The sequence below is a fragment of the Megascapheus bottae genome, chromosome 21 (genome assembly GCF_031878675.1).
Source record: "Megascapheus bottae isolate mThoBot1 chromosome 21, mThoBot2.hap1, whole genome shotgun sequence".
Lineage (NCBI taxonomy): Eukaryota > Metazoa > Chordata > Mammalia > Rodentia > Geomyidae > Megascapheus > Megascapheus bottae.
In genome coordinates this window covers 18,079,516-18,097,927 of record NC_143529.1, presented here as the reverse complement: position 1 = coordinate 18,097,927, position 18,412 = coordinate 18,079,516, and the positions used below count along the sequence as shown (strand labels likewise).

Genomic DNA, 18,412 nt, shown 5'->3' with positions numbered 1-18,412 from the left:
CACCACTTCCAGATTTTTCTGTGTATGTGGTACTGAGGTATTGAACCTAGGCCTTCATACACTCTACCACTAGGCCACACTCCCAGCCCCATGTATGCCTCTGAAATTTCAGCCTAAGAAAATCACCATTGTTTATTGCTCCCACATACTATTAAGCTAAGAAAAGCCAAGAATCTACCTGGACTCTGCAATATCCCAGGCAATTCCCAGGCAAATGAGGAAGGAAGTAATACATCCAGTACAACAGAGAGATTACTGTCTTCTTTCTGGCCCTGGTAATGCAGCTGTTCTTCCTTACTGTTCACAGAGAGTCAACACCAAAATTAAATTGCCTATTGGTATCCACAAGGTTCTAGGATCCCTTTACTGCAACAAAATCCATGGATGTTGAAGTTTCTTACATAAAATAACACATGGGGCTGGGAGTTTTGCCTAGTGGTAGAGTGCTCGTGTAGCATCGCCGAAGACACAGGTTTGATTCCTTGGTACCCCACACATAGGAAAACCGGGTAGTGGTGCTGTGGCTCAAATGGTAGAGATCTAACCTTGAGAAAACCTGAAGACAGTACTCAAGCCTTGAGTTCAAGTCTCAGGCCTGGCAAAATAAAAGTGACCTAATGTATGTAACATAAACATTTAATGCAGTAGGAGTACCATGTAAACACTATATTTATTGTACACTTAGGAAATTATGACAAGGTAAAAAAAATCTGTGCAATTTCAATACATAAATATTTTTCCTCAATACTGCAGACACGGAGGACTGACTGTACTCTCCCTGGGAATCTACCAGACATTCTTGAAAATGCACATTCACATTTGTACATTCAACTGTGTCACTTATTGCTTTAGGCAATAGCATTCAATTTCTCTTTTTATAAAACAGCTGCATTTGGGGAAATTAGTTAAGACGAGTAAAGGAAAGGAATGTTTGTAGCTTGGTATGTGAAGGCTCCATGTAGAAAAGAATTTCGCCATCCTCTTCTTACAAGAAAAAGCAAGTAAGGTGAAGATGAGATATTCTGAGGATGAGTTGGATATTGAAGCAATCAAATGGGAGAAGAAAAAGTTACCCTTTAATCTCAAGAAAAATCATCTTACCAGAAGTAACACATGAATTGATTTTATAGATAACTAAGAGAATATTTAATAGCACCAGTGCTGTGCAAGCACGTTCTTTTGCCGGAAGGTATTCAGGTTATTATACACTTAGTTACTTCTTCCAATTGTTTAAGTAAAGCCCTTCCACACAATTGATTATAAATGGCTTGACTTACTGGTCTAATCAATACATCGTGGGTACTCTATGAACTCCTACCAAGGGAACTAACCTCAACTGCATCCTGCCTCTCCTATGCTCATTCCCACTCACCACACACTCTTCAAAAGTCACAGGAAAATAGGAAAGCAAAGTGACAAAGGCCCAGAGGCACAAGCTAGCCAGACTTGTTTACATATGAATAGATCCTTCAGGCACTGGGAGAAAACTACCTGGGGGGGAGAGGGATAGATTTGGCTAAAATGACAATCATACCTTATCTCGGATAATTTTACTCAGCATTCTTGTGTCTACTCCACAAATTGCAGGAATCTGTAAGGAAAAGCAAAACTCATGACATTGAAATTGGAAGAAATTAGAACCAGCATATTGTTTTCAAGTTGAAAAAACATAGCCTCATCCATCTTCTTGAGCAGTAAATAATTTCCCCTCTCCTTCTTCTCTCTGACCCAGGGTGAAGGTGTTGTCAGAGTACAGTAAATTGCTCTAGTTGGGCACAAGACTCATACACTACCCAAGCCCTTTCTCAGAATGAAAAATGAAAAAATTCTTAACATTAATCTGTTACAGTTTTATAGAAGATGTTAAAGAGGTACTACTATGTATCAGCATAGTTATTTTGAAACAATGAAAAATATAGTATATGAACATACATATACAGCATACAAAATATATTTACATGTATTTCCAGGTATATTTCTGTAGATGTAGAGAAAGAAGTTTGTGTTTTTTAAATAACAGAATCAATAATAAGCAGCAATATACAAATGTATGTGTAGAGTCAACTATTCCTAACACATAGTTGGCCCTCAACACATTTGTTAGTAAAACATGACTACACATCAAAGGTCTTTGACATTTTTTCATCCATTTTAGCCAATGAAAGAACATCACATTGGTATTCATTTATTTGAGTGCATTATAAACAGATATCTTAACCAAGCCCTCAATTGTTAACTACAGAGGACATAAAACAAGTTCCCTGAATATCACAAAAGAAATCTATTAAGAGAGGAAGCATGGGAGGGTAAGAAAGTGGAAGGAGAGGGAGAGATTCAAGCAGACAGACTCGAACGACCATTTCGGAAATTAGCTGGCTAGGAAATGAACATCAATTCCGGAAATAATGAGAATGAAACAGTGACAGGAAGTTGATAAGAGATTCTTCTACTTTCACATTTTAGAAAAACTGAACACTAGGCTAGAGAGCCTAGAGAAGCATTTTGTCCAAAAATAAGCATTCGTTTTTTTTCTTATTTGTTTGTTTGTGCTGGTCCTGGGGCTTGAACTGAGGCCCTGGGCACTATCCTTGTGTTTTCTCAAGACTATTGCTCTACCACTTAAGCCATACGACCACTTCTGGCTTTTTCTGTGTATGTGGTACCTGAGAATCCAACCAGGGCTTCACGCACACTAGGTGAGCATTCTACCACTAGCCTATGCTCCCAGCAAGTAAGCATTACTTATCCCAAAAGTTAAACACTCATTGGAGTGGTAGAGATTTCCTAGAATAATATTCTCTCATCTACTGAGAAATTAATCTTTCTCTCACCTATTGAGAAATTAATCTTTAAGGCATAGAAAGTGAAAGAAGTTTATAATCTTTTTATATATTACTTCAAATGATATTATACCTTATCTCATAATAATGTGTAAGTTAAAAAATTACCTCGTCGTAATCTAAGTTCTAAGTTTTAAGAAACAAAAAAAGTATTGTATAAAATGATTATATGGGACAAGACAGCCAAGTAACTATAGAACCCATAAAATGAGTTACATAACTAAATCTTAGATTAAATCTTAGATTTAGATTGTTGAAAAGCATAGATTCTAAAATGTCCCCATATCCCTTATATCCTACAAAGCATGTTTGCACACCACCTAGTGGTTAAACTGAAAACATGCCATCCTCAGGTTTAATCTGTAGGTACTTTAAAATAAAAATCACTTAGGGAAGGGGGGAAAACCAAGACAGGTGGGGGGTGTGAGGGGGGGAGGGAAATGGGTACCAAGACATGTGAAAGGGTATCAATATATGTGAATGAATGCACCTTCTATCTGGCAAATATCATGTAACCCTTTTACTAATTACAATAAAAAAAATTTTTTAAAAAAATAAAATAAAATAAAAATCACTATAATAAATAGATAACAAGGGCCAGGAGTTTAGCCTAGTGGTAGAGTGCTTGCCTAGCATGCATGAAGACCCGGGTTCGATTCCTTGGTACCACATACATAGAAAAAAAAAAAAACAGAAATGGTGCTGTGGCTCAAGTGGTAGAGTTTTAGCCTTGAGAAAGTCCAAGGATAGTGCTCAGGCCCTGAGTTCAAAGCCCAGGAGTGGCAAAATAAATAAATAATAAAAAATAAAAATAAATAACAGATCCATGACTGCACAAACTTTCTCATCTGTTCAGTTCTTTCAGCCACACACAGATCTTCCAGCTTTCCACAGACCCTCCTCTCATCCCTCTGTGATGCCCGATGCCTCTTTCAGCTGTATTACCTTCTCCTCCTGCAGCCATTGCCCTAGACTTTTGGTTGCCAGCCAGTGATTATAGTCATTGCTGTAATTCAGTACCAGCAGACCAGACACCTAGAAAGACAGGCAGACATCAGACGTGAGTGTGCACAAAAATATCCCATTCCTGAGAGTCATCTTTCAAGGTCATCTTTCATCTGTTTTGAAAAGGATTACTTTATCCATTAATGTGAGATCTAAAATTTTGAAGGAATGCGGCAAAAAAGGGGTGGGGGGCATCATCCTTTTTTATTTTAAAACATATCCTTGTTTCTTGAATGATCACTTGGGGAAGCCATCTTAAGACTAAGCTATTCTCCAATCTTGACCCACTAACCATTTCCTCTTGAATTTGTCAACAATCTACTTTATAATTACTTAATATATGTTAAAAAATGAACTGAGCTGATCCCAGGTGGCTCATGCCTCCAATCCTAGCTACTCAGGAAGCTGAGATCTGAGGATCACCATTCAAAGCCAACTTGGGCACAACAGACTATTATCTCCAATTAACTGCCAGATAATCAGAAGTGGCACTGTGACTCAAGACATAGAGCGCTAGCCTTGAGCTGCAGAGCTCAGGGACAGCACCCAGCCTAGAGTTCAAGCCTCAGTAGTGGAGGAAGAAAAAAATTATTCTCACATATTCAGGGGAAACGGGGAATGTGTATAATAATTTAATCTATACAACAGTGAGGGAGAAACTTTGCCCACTCCAGAACTCTAGATGGTGTGTATTGTGTGTGCATTTGTGGGTGTGCTCACACACTGGTACTATACAGTAAACTCAGGGCATGGGCCCAGTCGCTTAGTATTTTCCACTTGAGGGCGGTGCTCTGTCACTTGAGTCATAGCTCCTCTTTTGGAATGTTGATGGTTAATGAATAGTTTTACAGACTTTTCTACCCTGGCTGGTTTTAAACTGTGATGCTCAGATCTCAGCCTGAGAAATCAGGATTACAGGCCTGGGCCGCCTCGGCCTAGTCCCCATCCTAGATTCTGAAAAGTATGACCACTGTAAGGCAACTGCAAAGTCATTGCCAAAACTACCTTGATTCCATCTGATTCCATGTATTTGCTGAGTCCCAGCTCATCCAGCGCTGTGGTATCTGGCGCCCCACCATTCCCGATGATAGGGTTGGCCATAGTGAGAATCTGCCCCTTGTAGGCGGGGTCTGTAAGGGCTTCGGGGTAGCTGTATGGACATGCCCAAAAGTTAACAATGACAATCAGTACACATACAAAATAAATCACTCAATCTTTAAAAAAAAAATTAAAGAATACCAGATTAACAACCTACTAGCCAGTCTACTAATTGTAGCAACCAAATGAAGCATGTTTAAATTTGGAGAAAAGAAATGAGAATATATGCACTTGAGAATGATAGCTGAATACAATAAAATAAATGATTGATGCCACATAGTTATGTAAAATGTGTGTATAAAGATTTGAGACTATCTGTATTCATATAGATTATTGTATATACGAATATATAAAACATTTATATAAATTAATACGAAGCATTACTCCTCCAAAACAAATCCAGGAGAAGGCTCCATTTATTTATTGGATGCACTGAAATACATTGCAACTGAATTTCTTTTTTTGCTGTTGCTGTTCCTTTATTTATTGGATGCACTGAAATACATTGCAACTGAATTTCATTTTTGCTGTTGTTGTTCCTTTTACATTTTGTCTTCCTTCAGACTGAGTTAAACCAAATCTTTCTTGTGGATTCCTACTGAAAGTAAATTTAGGTGCTGAGGGGGATAGAAGCTTGAAGCCAATAAAATTCAGCTCAGGCAACAGTCAACATAAATTTCTCAACCCATCCAGACTAACTTGTACCAGAACTGACTTTGTCAACAGAACACTTGGTCTTCAGATCTCCAATCCCCAGGGGTACTGAGGTGCTATGGAATTTATCCACAGCCTCCTTCAGCTAATTCCTCAGATGCCTTTCAGCGGTCAGGAACTGATGCTTTTTTTTTTTCTTTTACCCAAGCCTTATACATAATATAAATGCATTTCCTAAAGATGAAAACTAAAATACCCTCTCACCCTTAATTACCAGCTACTCTGAGTGACCCAGCCAATGAATAATTTCTCAATGGAATATACCTGTGGACCAATCTTATTAAATGACTGCCTTTTCTACATCCAAAGAAAAAAATCTTTAATTAATTTGATTTTTTACTTCCCTTTCTTCTTTCCCACCACAAAAAAAACAATAACAACAAAAAAAATACTGGCTCTTCCCTTCTGACACAAGTTTACAGTCCTCTCCACTAAGTGAATAAATACAGCTTGTCCTGGAGAATTGCAGTGTTGGAAGCAAATGAATCCATCAGGTCCTGTTTGACTTTTGTGATGTGACAAGATTTATTACCCGTAATCCATCACTGAGAAGAAAACTCCCGTGCCTTCCATCATTCCGATCTATATTAAACAGTTGTTTGTTGGCAGGTATATTAACACAGCTAGTAATTAGTGCTGTCGAAAAGCTTAAATAATTGCCTGGTGAAGCGAAACTTTGCAAACAGGTTTCATACATTGTAATTTAGTGTTCTCAACAGTGGAACTATTTTAAAAAGAACACTTAATATTCTTCATTTCATGCAGAGAGGCAAGAATTTAGAAAGAATGAACATTAATAATATAATGACAGCTTGGTCAATCAATACTTTCTCCATCAGTTAACCAAATGCCCCCATGTCTCTTCCTGGATAGCTTGAATTCCTCCAATGCATTCATCAAATATTTTCCAGGTTAGTTGATCGACTATATAAGAGAAAGCTCTTAAAACAAAGTAGCCCTACGTTTTTTTTTTTAAACTGAGCATATTTCAAATCTCCAGCTGTAACTTTTGACCTCTTTCTTGTCCCCTTGGTTTTAGAGTAGAGAAATCAGAACATACAAAGAATAGACAATGTAGATGATATAACATAATCAGAGCCAGGCACAATGGCTCGCCTATAATCCTAGCTACTCGGAAGGCTGAGATCTGAGGATCAAAGCCAGTCCAGGCACTAAAGTCTGTGAGACCCTTATCTCCAATTAACCACCAAAAAATCGGATGTGGCACTGTAGCTCAAGGGGTAGGGAGGCAGCCTTGAGCTTAAGAGCTTAAGGACAGCATCCAGGCCCAGAGGGAGGGCAGCAGCCTTGAGCTGAAGAGCTCAAGTACAGCGCCCAGGCCCAGAGTTCAAGCCCCACAATGGGTAAAAAAAAACAAAAACATAATCAGATATTACTACTGAGACACAAGTTTAACCTCCTGGTTCCAGATGAACAAACATTTGTTGACTTGGTAAGTCTGGCTACTTGACTTGTATAGCATACAATAAATTCCTCAGTGGATCCTAAATACTACATTCAATCACAACTGATAATTATTAAAAATATTACATCTTTGGTGGGAGAGTGGCCTAGTGGTAGAGTGCTCGCCTACCATGCACAAAGCCCTGGGTTCCATTCCCCAGTATCACATACACGAAAAAGGCCAGAAGTGGTGCTGTGGCTCAAGTTGCAGAACACTAACCTTAAGCAAACAGTGTCCAAGGACAGTGTCGCAGGCCCTGCGTTCAATCCCCACAACTTAAAATATATATGTATATATAACATCTCTATGCCTACTCTCTCAATAATTCTTTTAGGACAATGAGTGTACCTCTTTGTTCACTATCTTAGTACAAAGTAAAATTCTATAAATTACTCAAAGGGTGACTGCATCTCTCCCCAGTAGCATTTAAGTTAGAGGTACAATGTTGGGTCACACGTTGGGAATGGAGTGTCACCTCAGTATGCTACCCTTTTTCCTCTGCTCTAATTGTCTCTTTCATCTGATCCATACATCCCTTTACAGAAGCCATTTGGTAGACTCAGTTCATCCATTTCCAAAGTCAATTTTAGTCTTTTGTTTTGTTTATTTTCACTTAGAGAGGCTACCTAGGCACCAAGACCCCCTTTCACCAGATGCAGCAGAAGCCCAGGTCTGTGCTTTGTGGAAGGATGATTGTTAGGAAGTTATGCATGAGGCAAATTCAGGGCAGTGTATGATCTCATGGTGCAGTGATTTCAATTTACCACTGTGAGTAAGAACATACAGTCAGGGGCCGGGAGTTTGGCCTAGTGGGTTAAAGTGCTTGCCTAGCATGCACGAAGACCCGGGTTCAATTCCTTGGTACCACATACATAGAAAAAAAGTCAGAAGTGGTGTTAAGGCTCAAGTGGTAGAGCTCTAGCTTTGAGAAAGTCCAAGGACAGTGCTCAGCCCCTGAGCTGAAACCCAGGAGTGGCAAAAAAAAAAAAAGAACATACAGTTATTACTCTGTCCGTAGAGAGGATGGATAAAACCTTAGAACAGATGCATTACTCACCCTCCCAGACCTGTATTAAAGACCACTTCACCAGCAACAGAGGATGGATGGCCAAAGGAGTAACCTTTCATTTTAGTTCCATCTTCCAGAATAATGTGTGCTGTCTGTGCCTAAAGAAACAATTGCATGATGCTTAGCATATTACAAAATAGATAACATATATACAAACATATATGTACATATAAAGATAATAAATGCACAGTATTTTTAAGGAAACTATGCCACTCAGATTTGGAATTGCTCTTCTGTTCCTTGCCACTTTTCTTCAAATGTCTGGCTGTTGTCACTGGCAGGTGTTTTTTGTTTCATTTGATTTGAAAGAGGAACTGAAGCATGTCGATACATCGCCTATTTCAAGTCTACTGGTAGAATTGTTGACAAACCAGAAATTCTTCAATTTAGTTAAACTGCTACAGTCCATATTCTCCTCATTAATATTCCTTCACTTTGCTCAAGTATTGCTCTAAGGGAAGTTTGTAACTTTGCAAAAAGCACTGTGAATTGTACCATACAGCCCAATCTCATTCTGAGGTTTAGGGCTAGAAGGAATCTTTGTGATTGCATATCAAAGCTCTGTGTTCCGCAGAGCTCTTGTTTTTGATGGACTTGTCCTGAGGGATGCCCCCTGCACACCAGCTTTACCGTCCTGAAGAAGCTGGAGCTTTATCACTCTATTAATACTGACACAAAAGCAAGCACTGTGAAATGTTCTGAGAGCATACCATATTTTTTTTTATCAGAGTTAATTATAGCCATGTCTGGCTCCCTCTTTAGGCTATGGGCATTCTGGATTTGATTACTTTGCTGTATTACTCTTTGAACCAACTTCTATAAAATTCTTGGCTAAGAAAAGGGACAATTAGAGAAATATCTAAGCAGCAGGCCTCATCGACTCCTCGTAAATACCTTAAATTCTATTGCTGAAGCAGCTTAACTCTAACTCTAAATTTCAGGGGATGGAGAAATGTGGTGAACCACATTTGCTGAAATGAAGACTAGATTCCAGGAAATTCTGTAGAACAAACTAATTGGAAATAGTTTTTCAGCAATGGTACTCACTCAACACTGTGTTAGAAATGAACTATACAACTGGGAGGGGGACGGGCTGTCAGGAAGGGAAAAACGAAGAAAATGAGGGAGTGTGTAAAATGTTCACAAGCCAGACACATGCAATCCTAAATATTCAGGAGGCTGAGATTTGAGGGTTAGGATTTAGATGGAGTCTGGGCAGGAAATTCATATCCCCAATAAACTACTCCCCCAAAAAGCTAGAAGTAATACTGTGGCTCAAGTGAAGTGGTAGCAAAAGAAGAGTGAAGTGGTGAGCAAAAGAAGCTCAAAGCCCAGACTTCAAGCACCTTCCCCCCTAATAAAAAATAAAATGTACTCATTTTTTAACTTATGTGACTATAAACTCTCTATACATAACCTCTACAATAATTTTAAATAAGAAACATCTCTATAATAATTGAGGAAGTTTAATAATATACTGATATTAGCATGCATTAGGTATAATCATTTCTAAAAGTAATGAGAGAATTGCACATACATTTGTTTTAAAGCCAGTCTTTTTTGTTTGTTCTGTCAGTCATAGGACTTGAACTCTGAGCATGGGCATTGTCCCTGAGCACTTCAGCTCAAGGTTACCTCCCTACCCCTTGAGCCACAGCACTACTTCCAGTTTTCTACTGTTTAATTATAGGTAAGACTCTCAGGGACTTTAGTGCCTGGGCTGGCTTTGAACCTTGATCCTCAGATTTCAGCCTCCTGAGTAGCTAGTATTACAGGCATGAGCCACATGCTTGGCAAAGTCAGTCTTTTATGAAGACATATTCTGTGATATTCAAGCCAAAAATTATATGGATTGGAGCTATATTTCAAATAATTAAGAATTGTGGGAAATACACAAATACAGTTGATATCATTTTGGATATAAATTGGACTTATAGGAAGAATTTTGGAGTCTGTCTGTAAACTTCAGTACAATCAGAGACAGAAACAGACTCCTCCATTTTTACCCCTTACAATTTGTGAACAGCAGTTATAGTGTCTCATACTTTTGAGATTTGCAACTTCAACTCCACTTCCAACATAGACATACAAACAGACAGACAGACAGACAGACAGACAGACAGACACACACACACACACACACACACACACACACACACACAAACCCCAATTTTGTTAGGCAATAGACACTCAGTAAATAAGTTCTAGACCTTTGCTTTTATAATCATCTAAATCATACTAATCTATTTTTAAATATAATATGTCTCACATTTATTTAAATATAAATGTCTTGAGGACATAATATGCTTCTTTTAGAGTCTAAGATTTTTCAGTCTCTTGCCATTAAATTGATCATTTTCAGTGTAAAATAGCATTTTGACTTTCTTTCAACCAAGAAACTGTGATCCTAAACTCATACTGTGAGTTTGTTTCCTAAAAAATCAATATAGTACATTTGACACATTCTTCTCAATAGGATTTTGATCAGAGATATAATATATGGATTTCAAGTATATATATATATATATATATATTTTCTTTTTGGCCAGTCCTAGGGCTTGAACTCAGGGCCTGGGCACAATCCTTGGGCACTTTTTGCTCAAAGCTAGCACTCTGCCACTTGAGCCACAGCACCAGCGTTTTCTGTGTATGTGGTACCAAGGAATTGAACCCAGACTTTGTGCATGCTAGGCAAGCACTCTACCACTAGGCTATGCTCCTGTCCCCTCAAGTTTATATTTCTAAGGAAGATTAACATTCTCTACGGAACCTCTGATGAGGGGTTTTTGGGTGTGTCTCTGTGTGCAGAGTTAACCAAAAGAATTTTGTCCTTTACTTAGCATATCCAATTATCTTTGAAGTCGTTTTATCTATGGCCTTAAAATCAGCATTTAAGATCACAAGCCTGATGCTATCTTTACATAGTTAGGGATTGTCTTTACAGTCATTGAATTTAAAAAGATTTTGGAATTACCCAGCACAAGGGAAACAACAATAAATTAATCTGAGAGATGAGACAGACTTCACACACAAGTCTAAATTCTGCTTCTGTACCTCAAAAATCAACGTTGTATGTTGTTCTCAGTAACTGAGTATATATTCTTTTGGTTTGCAATGACTTCTGTTTAATTGTAATTCAGAACTAGGTGAGGAAATAAAAATTTACCTTGAGCCATCTCTAAACATGACAATAGGCTTTCCTGTGGACCTGGGTCTCAATAGGACTGTGTGTACTGGGAATATTTCATATTAATTCTGACATGTTTCACTAGATAGAACCTTTGGGTCCAAGAAATAAACAAAAATTCACTGTCAAAGAACGTTTTCTACCACAAAAATTAATTTTCTCTTCTGGAAGTAGTCAGGTGTAACCAACATGCATTCACAAAAAGAAAGCAAGGCAATGGGGTCTTACATAGTTTGTCAATAGAACCTCAAATGACTGTTACTTACCTAGTATGACCTGAGTCTGAAGTGCAAATTTCAATTATTTCCTATGCACTGATAGTTTGCCTGTCCTCTTCTCTGAACCAGACTTCCCTAAATATCACATTTGCTTAGACTTTCTTTTGTTTCCTTTGATCTTTTGCTCATAGTAACTTGAAATATGTTTAAGAGGTAAAAATTAACATAAACAAATCTAACCCTTGGTAACCCACATCCATAACTCCCTCTGGTAGTTTTCTTTGGCTGAAGATAGATAGAAATAGTTTCCTATTTCCTTCCCTTTGCCTAAAGATATATTTGAGGAGACATTTACTGCAGCCTGAAATAGTCCCTGAGATTGTGTTCAATATGTCTTTTGCTCCCTTAATTCTATTTTTTTGTTCTTTTTGGCAGGTTTTATAGGTCTTCCAATTCTCTTTCTCACTACACATTATATTGTTACAAGCCTTCTGTTTATTGCCTGGAGTACCCTTTATATTCCTTTTAACTACACTGGCCTCCAATGGGTTGAAAATGATGAGTGCCAATTGACTTATCTATGAATTGATAGAGGAACTCTGAGAAAAGACCTATTACTTGAAATCCCTGCTTATACCTAGCAGTTCCCCCAAATGCTATTTCTTTTCAATGAGTCCAAAAGAAATCACACTTTTACCATCATATTTTAGTAGCCTCAGTGCTAGTCGACAGAAGTACATAACCTAGGAATTAGAATAGTAATCATTTAAGTTTCTACAGCCAGAACACCTTGAAACTGGAATGTGCACTGGAAATCTTCCAGAAAGGGACATGTGTACATTTATAGAATATCGGGAAAGGTAATCAAAGGATTCTATAAATATAAACTCTAAAGGGCTTGCTCCTTTTTGTGTTCACTAATGTATAGACACTCAAATGTCATACATCACTGAGTTCCTACAATCTGCTAACTACCTTTCTAGGCCCCAGTCCTTCAATTTATAAAACTAGCTATATAGTAGAGAAATCAAAAATAAATAAATAAAAGGAACCTGAAAACAAGATAGTAATAGGTAATAGGAATGTGCAAGATACTGTTTCTAAAAGTATTAACGGGTTTTCTCAATTAGTTGTCATAGAAACAAAGTGGTAGACACCATTAAGATCTCCATTTTAATCCTACGTAGGCCGTAGGCTAAGATCTGGAAGAACATAGACTGAAGCCCACCCTGGCAGAACAGTCTGTAAGGCTCCATTTCCAAACAAGCAAAACACCAGGCTCGTGGTATGGCTCAAGTAGTAGAGCACAGAACTGTGAGCAATCAAGCTGAGGCCATGGACTGAAATCCTACTCCATGTATACACACACAGGAAAAAAAGAAACACCCTGATTTATACTTCAGTGAACGGAGTCAGAAGGTGCAGTGATCAGCCACTGGAATGGCAATAGCAGCCATTTTTAAACCCAGCAAGTCTCACTTTTTCCCTATTTGCTTTTCCCAAACTCCTATTTCTGCTTTCTAATTTCTTAAAGTGAGGATAAAAGGCAATTCAAACCTGAACTCCTATTTATAAAAACTGGAATTCACCTTTCTAGAGGGAGAGAGAGAAGACGGGAGAGAGAAGCTTAGAATGCAGCTACTTAAGGTGAAATTCATATAATACACACCCACGGGAGTACATGCGAGCACACCCTCCCCCCACACACACATACAACGACAGATTCTAATATCTGATCCTGATTGACTTTTAGCCAGTGTTCAAATTTTCATCTACAATTAATAACATTATTTCCATTTCTTTAGAATTATATTTGATTTCTTTCACCTAAGTAATTACGTTTACAAAACATACAAACAAAAAAATAGGTCAATAATTGTAGCCAATACAGATATCAAGGAAAATGCCTTGAAACCAGTTTACTATCACAACTTGGTGTCTTTCAGCCTAGAAATAATAGTGAATGTTAATTAAGTAAAATAAGTTAATGTATAACAAGTTCTCAGAAACTATATATTTCCTAGGGTTTCTTATGAATGTAACGATTAAAGTTTGAAGTTAAACGTCTCCATGAAATAATAATAACAGTTATTATCATTTCTAGATTTTGAGGAGTACGCATAAGGTTACAATTTTCCACGCAAAATGTTAAAAGGACCAAAAATGTAATCAACTCATTTCTACTTGTGTTTATAATTTCAGTCTATACTTTAAATAACTGAAACACAAAGGTGTGTATAATCCCTATTTTTATATTACTTTTGAAATGGGCATTCTAAAGCTTAAATTTCCTAATATTTGTAAAAGTGGGGCTACACAATAAATCCTTGATTGCATTCTCCCCTCCTTGCCAGCTTCATTGTCTAGCCCTCTCCCCTCAGCCCTGGCAACCCTTGCATGTACACACCCATTTCCAGCGATGATTTTTGTTGGCCTTTGACCTAGTCTTTCCAAAATATATACTATCTGAGCTCTCCATAGGATCTGTTATACTCCAGTTCATTCATTTATAACCGCTTGTGTACCACCCAACTTACAGATGTATAGGTTAGTTCTATCTACCATAAATTAGGGAAACCAAGCAAACTTTATTTCTCTAGAGGTTTGTCTCTAAGTAGAAATGCCAATAATTTTTCAGTGTTTATTCTTTGGTTTGTCCACTTGTGGTCATTGGCATTACTACGTAACCATACCAGAAGAAAAAAAATGTTTGTGGGTCCTGAGGCTTGGACTCTGGGCCTGGGCATTGTCCTTGAGCTCTTCAGCTCAAGGCTACTGCTCTACTCCTTGACCCACAGTGCCATTTCCAGTTTTTTAATGGTTCATTGGAGGTAATATTCTCACAGACTTTAGTTCCTGGGCTGCCTTTAAGCCTCAGATCTCAGCCTCCTGAGTAGCTAGGATTACAGGCGTGAGCCACTGGGCCCTCATATATCAAAAATATTTTAATGACACTTAATAAACTGATATTGAAAGAATTCTGATATTTCTCAAGCACCTTATCTCTAGAGTTTTTCATCAAAATTAAAACTCATTTTAAAACTGCACTAGAATCTGTTTTCTAGTAAGATGACTGATTAGCTTAATGGGGCCACATAAAAAAATAAGCAGACTTTTATACTTTAATATTCTCAGTTTGAAATCACATTTAAAAGGTTAGATGGTTCAAAGAACTTTCCAGGAAAAGAATAATACAACAACTATTAGTGGGAATCACACAGCTAAATTCCCCTTCAAAAAGCTTTGAAAATGTGCTCCTGGGGTATGTTAAACTGACTTTGAGGACTTAGTCTTAGGAATTGTAGACAAAAATTTTAAAGCCCAATTTATAATTACCCTGTAAAAGCTTTTGAAACAGTCTTAAGATTACTACTGATACTAGCAAGGCTTTTCCTCTGCATTTTCTGCACCTTATTTTTTTTAAATAATCATTTATACATTTGCTCATGTATTATGTCATAGTCCAGAATATTCCTAGCTAGATATTTTGATCTTGTAATGTACTATCTTAGGAATCTAACTATAATCCCTCTATACATCACCTTGACAATAAAATAAAATTTACAAAAAGAAAATAACTTTGAACTAGATGTTGTTCTTGTTGATAATATTTTGAATCCTTCCTAATGAACACCCTTAGAAGAACTCAAAGACTTTTCCGCACATCTAAAATGACATTAAACTCCTGAATGCATGAAGATACAGGACTATTACGAAAAAGGAAAAAACTGAAAACTGAAAAACAGCATGATTGTTATAAACACATGACAGTACCTTGATTTAAGATGAAGAAATATGTCATCTACAGACAGCTTTCTCTTCAAAAGCTCCATTAATATAATTCCTGGCCATCTAAAGTAGGAATCCTATGGTTCTTTGGTTAAAACAACCTTTTCTCAAAGTGTAGCCAAAGAAAGGACATGAAACATCAAATGTATGTGGTATTGGGGGTAAAACCGCATATATAAATGTACTCTTGAGTAAGCAAAAAAAATCCTAGCAGGAAAAATAATGTGGAATATGTTGATGCCAGGTTTAAAGAACTAACACTTCTATAGAAAAGCACTAACAAAACACATTAAAATATGCATCTAATAAATGACAACTAATTAAAATCCTAACCACATTCTATAATATTTGTCAACTTAATGAGCAAGAGTAGACATGTGCATATCTGCATTAAATGTGCCATTCACACATCTTTAAAATGGGAATAGCAGACATTTTCCCTCTAGATCAGTCCCACCAATAAAACATTCTGTGTGTAAAGCTTTAAGCTAACTCAGCAATACATCCCATAAGAGATCAGAATATAAAACATTATACAGGTAAGAATGCCCTCAGACTAGTAATGGAAATGGAAATGACTTACTCTGATTATATTGCTGTTCAGTCATATATCAATGTAAGTTATTTGCATATCAGAAAAAAGTAGAAGCCCATGTGTTTATTTCCAATTTTACCAAGCCTAAAGCAATATAACATATTTGGTTTCTGGCTTTCCTGATTTTTTTTTAGCTATTAGTTTCCCTTAGTACTCTGATGAAATAAAACTGAACTAAGCTTTAGAAAGTAGGTGACCTAAAGCAGGAATTTGTGTCTGATTATTATTATTATGCAAGTAGTATGGTAAAGCCTTAAAATTATAAAGTATAAAGCCATAATTTCATTCCTGGAGTTGCAATACTAAATTATGGATATATTAAAATTAAGAATTATAAGATACTAGGCCATGAGTTTGGCCTAGTGGTAGAGTGCTTGCCCTAGCATGCACAAAGCCTGGGCTTCAATTCCTTGGTGCCATATACAGAGAAAAAGCTGCATGTAAGTGGTGCTGTGGCTCAAGTGGTTGAGCGCTAACTTTGAGAAAGCTCAAGGAAAGTGCTGAAGTCCCAGGACTGGGGGGAAAAAAACAAAGAAGAATCATTGTAAACAGGTACAAATTTATCTAGTATTTTATCCATGTAATAGTGTTCAGAACCATGAAAAATACAAGGAAATTCTCATTAACCCTCAACTAAATCCTTCTATTAAAATAAATAGAAAGACTTCAATGCATCTGGAGATTTGTAAGCCTAATCTTGTATGATGACCAAACAATCCTTAGAGGAAATCAAGAATTGTTTCCCCAATATAGACGACCAAAGTTAAGTTCAGAAAAGTTGTGTGAAGAGCTAGGAATGTGGCTTCATGGTAGAATGCTTGCCTAACATGGATTCCATTCCCCAGTTAACACATAAACAGAAAAAGCCCAAAGTGGCACTATGACTCATGTGGTAGAATGGTAGCTTTGAGCAAAGAAGCTTAGTGACCGTGCCCAGGCCCTGAGTTCAAGCCTCTGTACCAGCACAAATAAACAAAACAAAAATATGTAAATTACCAAGGTTAGACCATTAAAAACCATATAACACAGGTTGGAATCCAGATAATCTTATTCCCTATTGGCAGTATTTTGCTAGTACCCAGGTACAAACATGACTTCTGAACACTTTCAGTAAAAATTTAAAACAAAAAGGATTATAGTCTTAAAATTCTCTCTTGTCTGCTTGTTCTCCACTTATGTCCTTATTGCCAGTTACCTTGAAAAACCTAGGACAACCTTGCAATATTGGTCTCTAACCTATCAATAAAACACAATTTTGTCTACTAGGACAGCACACTCTACAAATATTAGCCACAAGCAAACACGCCAAAAAAAAAAAAAAAAACACCACAGGAAAACTGTTAAGTGCATCACTGCTGCCGTCAAACCCATCCTTTCTGTGTCGCCAACAGAAAGGCAAAGTGACCTCCAGAGACACTGAAAAATAACAGCCCTGGTTTGCAAAGCCATGCTTACAGGTTGGGCCCCAGGGAGTATTTCCCAGTGCATTTACTATAATGATGACTAGCTATAAAGGTACTAACCTTTAGTGACTGTCCTGCCCTGTTGATTGTTTAACTACATCCTATTCATAATATAGAAGTTTGAGAACTTTTTTCATGCGTGGAGCTCTTCCAACATGCTAGCTGGTAATGATGGAGTCTAAGTAATGGATTTTACACCAGGAAATGATGGTTTATTTCTCTTAGAAATCTATTATTCTTAGCTGCGCACTATGCAAGGCTTAAAACAAATCTGGTAACTACATTCCCAGTAGCCCAGCTGCTTAACGAAATCTTTCTATTGTCATTGTAGTTGCGGTGGTTGACAGGTAAAGCACTTACTACATCAGGGAGTGTAATAATCTAGACTTATCATTTCAGACCTGTCTGCCATTTTAAGTAGTCACCTTATTTCTCTACTTCTTATGTCTACTAGAGACTCTTTCATCCTTCTCTGTCTACTTCAATGAAATGAAATAGATAATCCAAATGACTCATCTTTGAACAAGGAGCTACAGGCAATCTCATATTTCTTGTCACTTATTATTCCTTCTATAATCATAGAAATGTTGAGAAACTATTCATATTAACTAAGTTTTCAGTCTTATAGTTTTGGCTTAGTCACCATATATTCAATGATAGTTTAGAACATTCTCCTCATTGGAGGAAACCAAGGAAATGATTTCTCTTGGTTTTCTGAATTTAGAATGGTATCTTCTTATATACTTGGTAATAGCTTCTCAATGCGGCCTTCTCCTAGTATTGTGTTTCTCTCCCCCTGTTTTTTTGTTTTGTTTTGTTTTGTTTGTCAGTTGTGGGGCTTGAACTCTGGACTTAGACTCTGTCCCTGAGCTTTTCAGCTCAAGGCTTTCACTCTACCACCAGAGCCACCTTGCCACTTCCCCCTCCCTCCTTCTCTCCTTCTCTCCTTCACTCCCTGTATCCCTTCTT

General features: G+C 37.4%; 1 protein-coding gene across 1 annotated transcript in view; it reads right to left on the bottom strand.

The window, feature by feature from the left end:
• Cps1 (carbamoyl-phosphate synthase 1) overlaps positions 1 to 18,412 on the bottom strand; it is a 102,689-nt gene that overhangs the window by 82,748 nt on the left and 1,529 nt on the right. Inside the window, exons 2-5 of the mRNA XM_090354753.1 lie at positions 8,180 to 8,289; positions 4,851 to 4,995; positions 3,786 to 3,875; positions 1,535 to 1,591 (exon numbers count right to left, since the gene is read on the bottom strand). Of these exons, the coding sequence (XP_090210879.1) occupies positions 1,535 to 1,591; positions 3,786 to 3,875; positions 4,851 to 4,995; positions 8,180 to 8,289 (402 nt within the window). The remainder of the gene's footprint in view (positions 1 to 1,534; positions 1,592 to 3,785; positions 3,876 to 4,850; positions 4,996 to 8,179; positions 8,290 to 18,412) is intronic.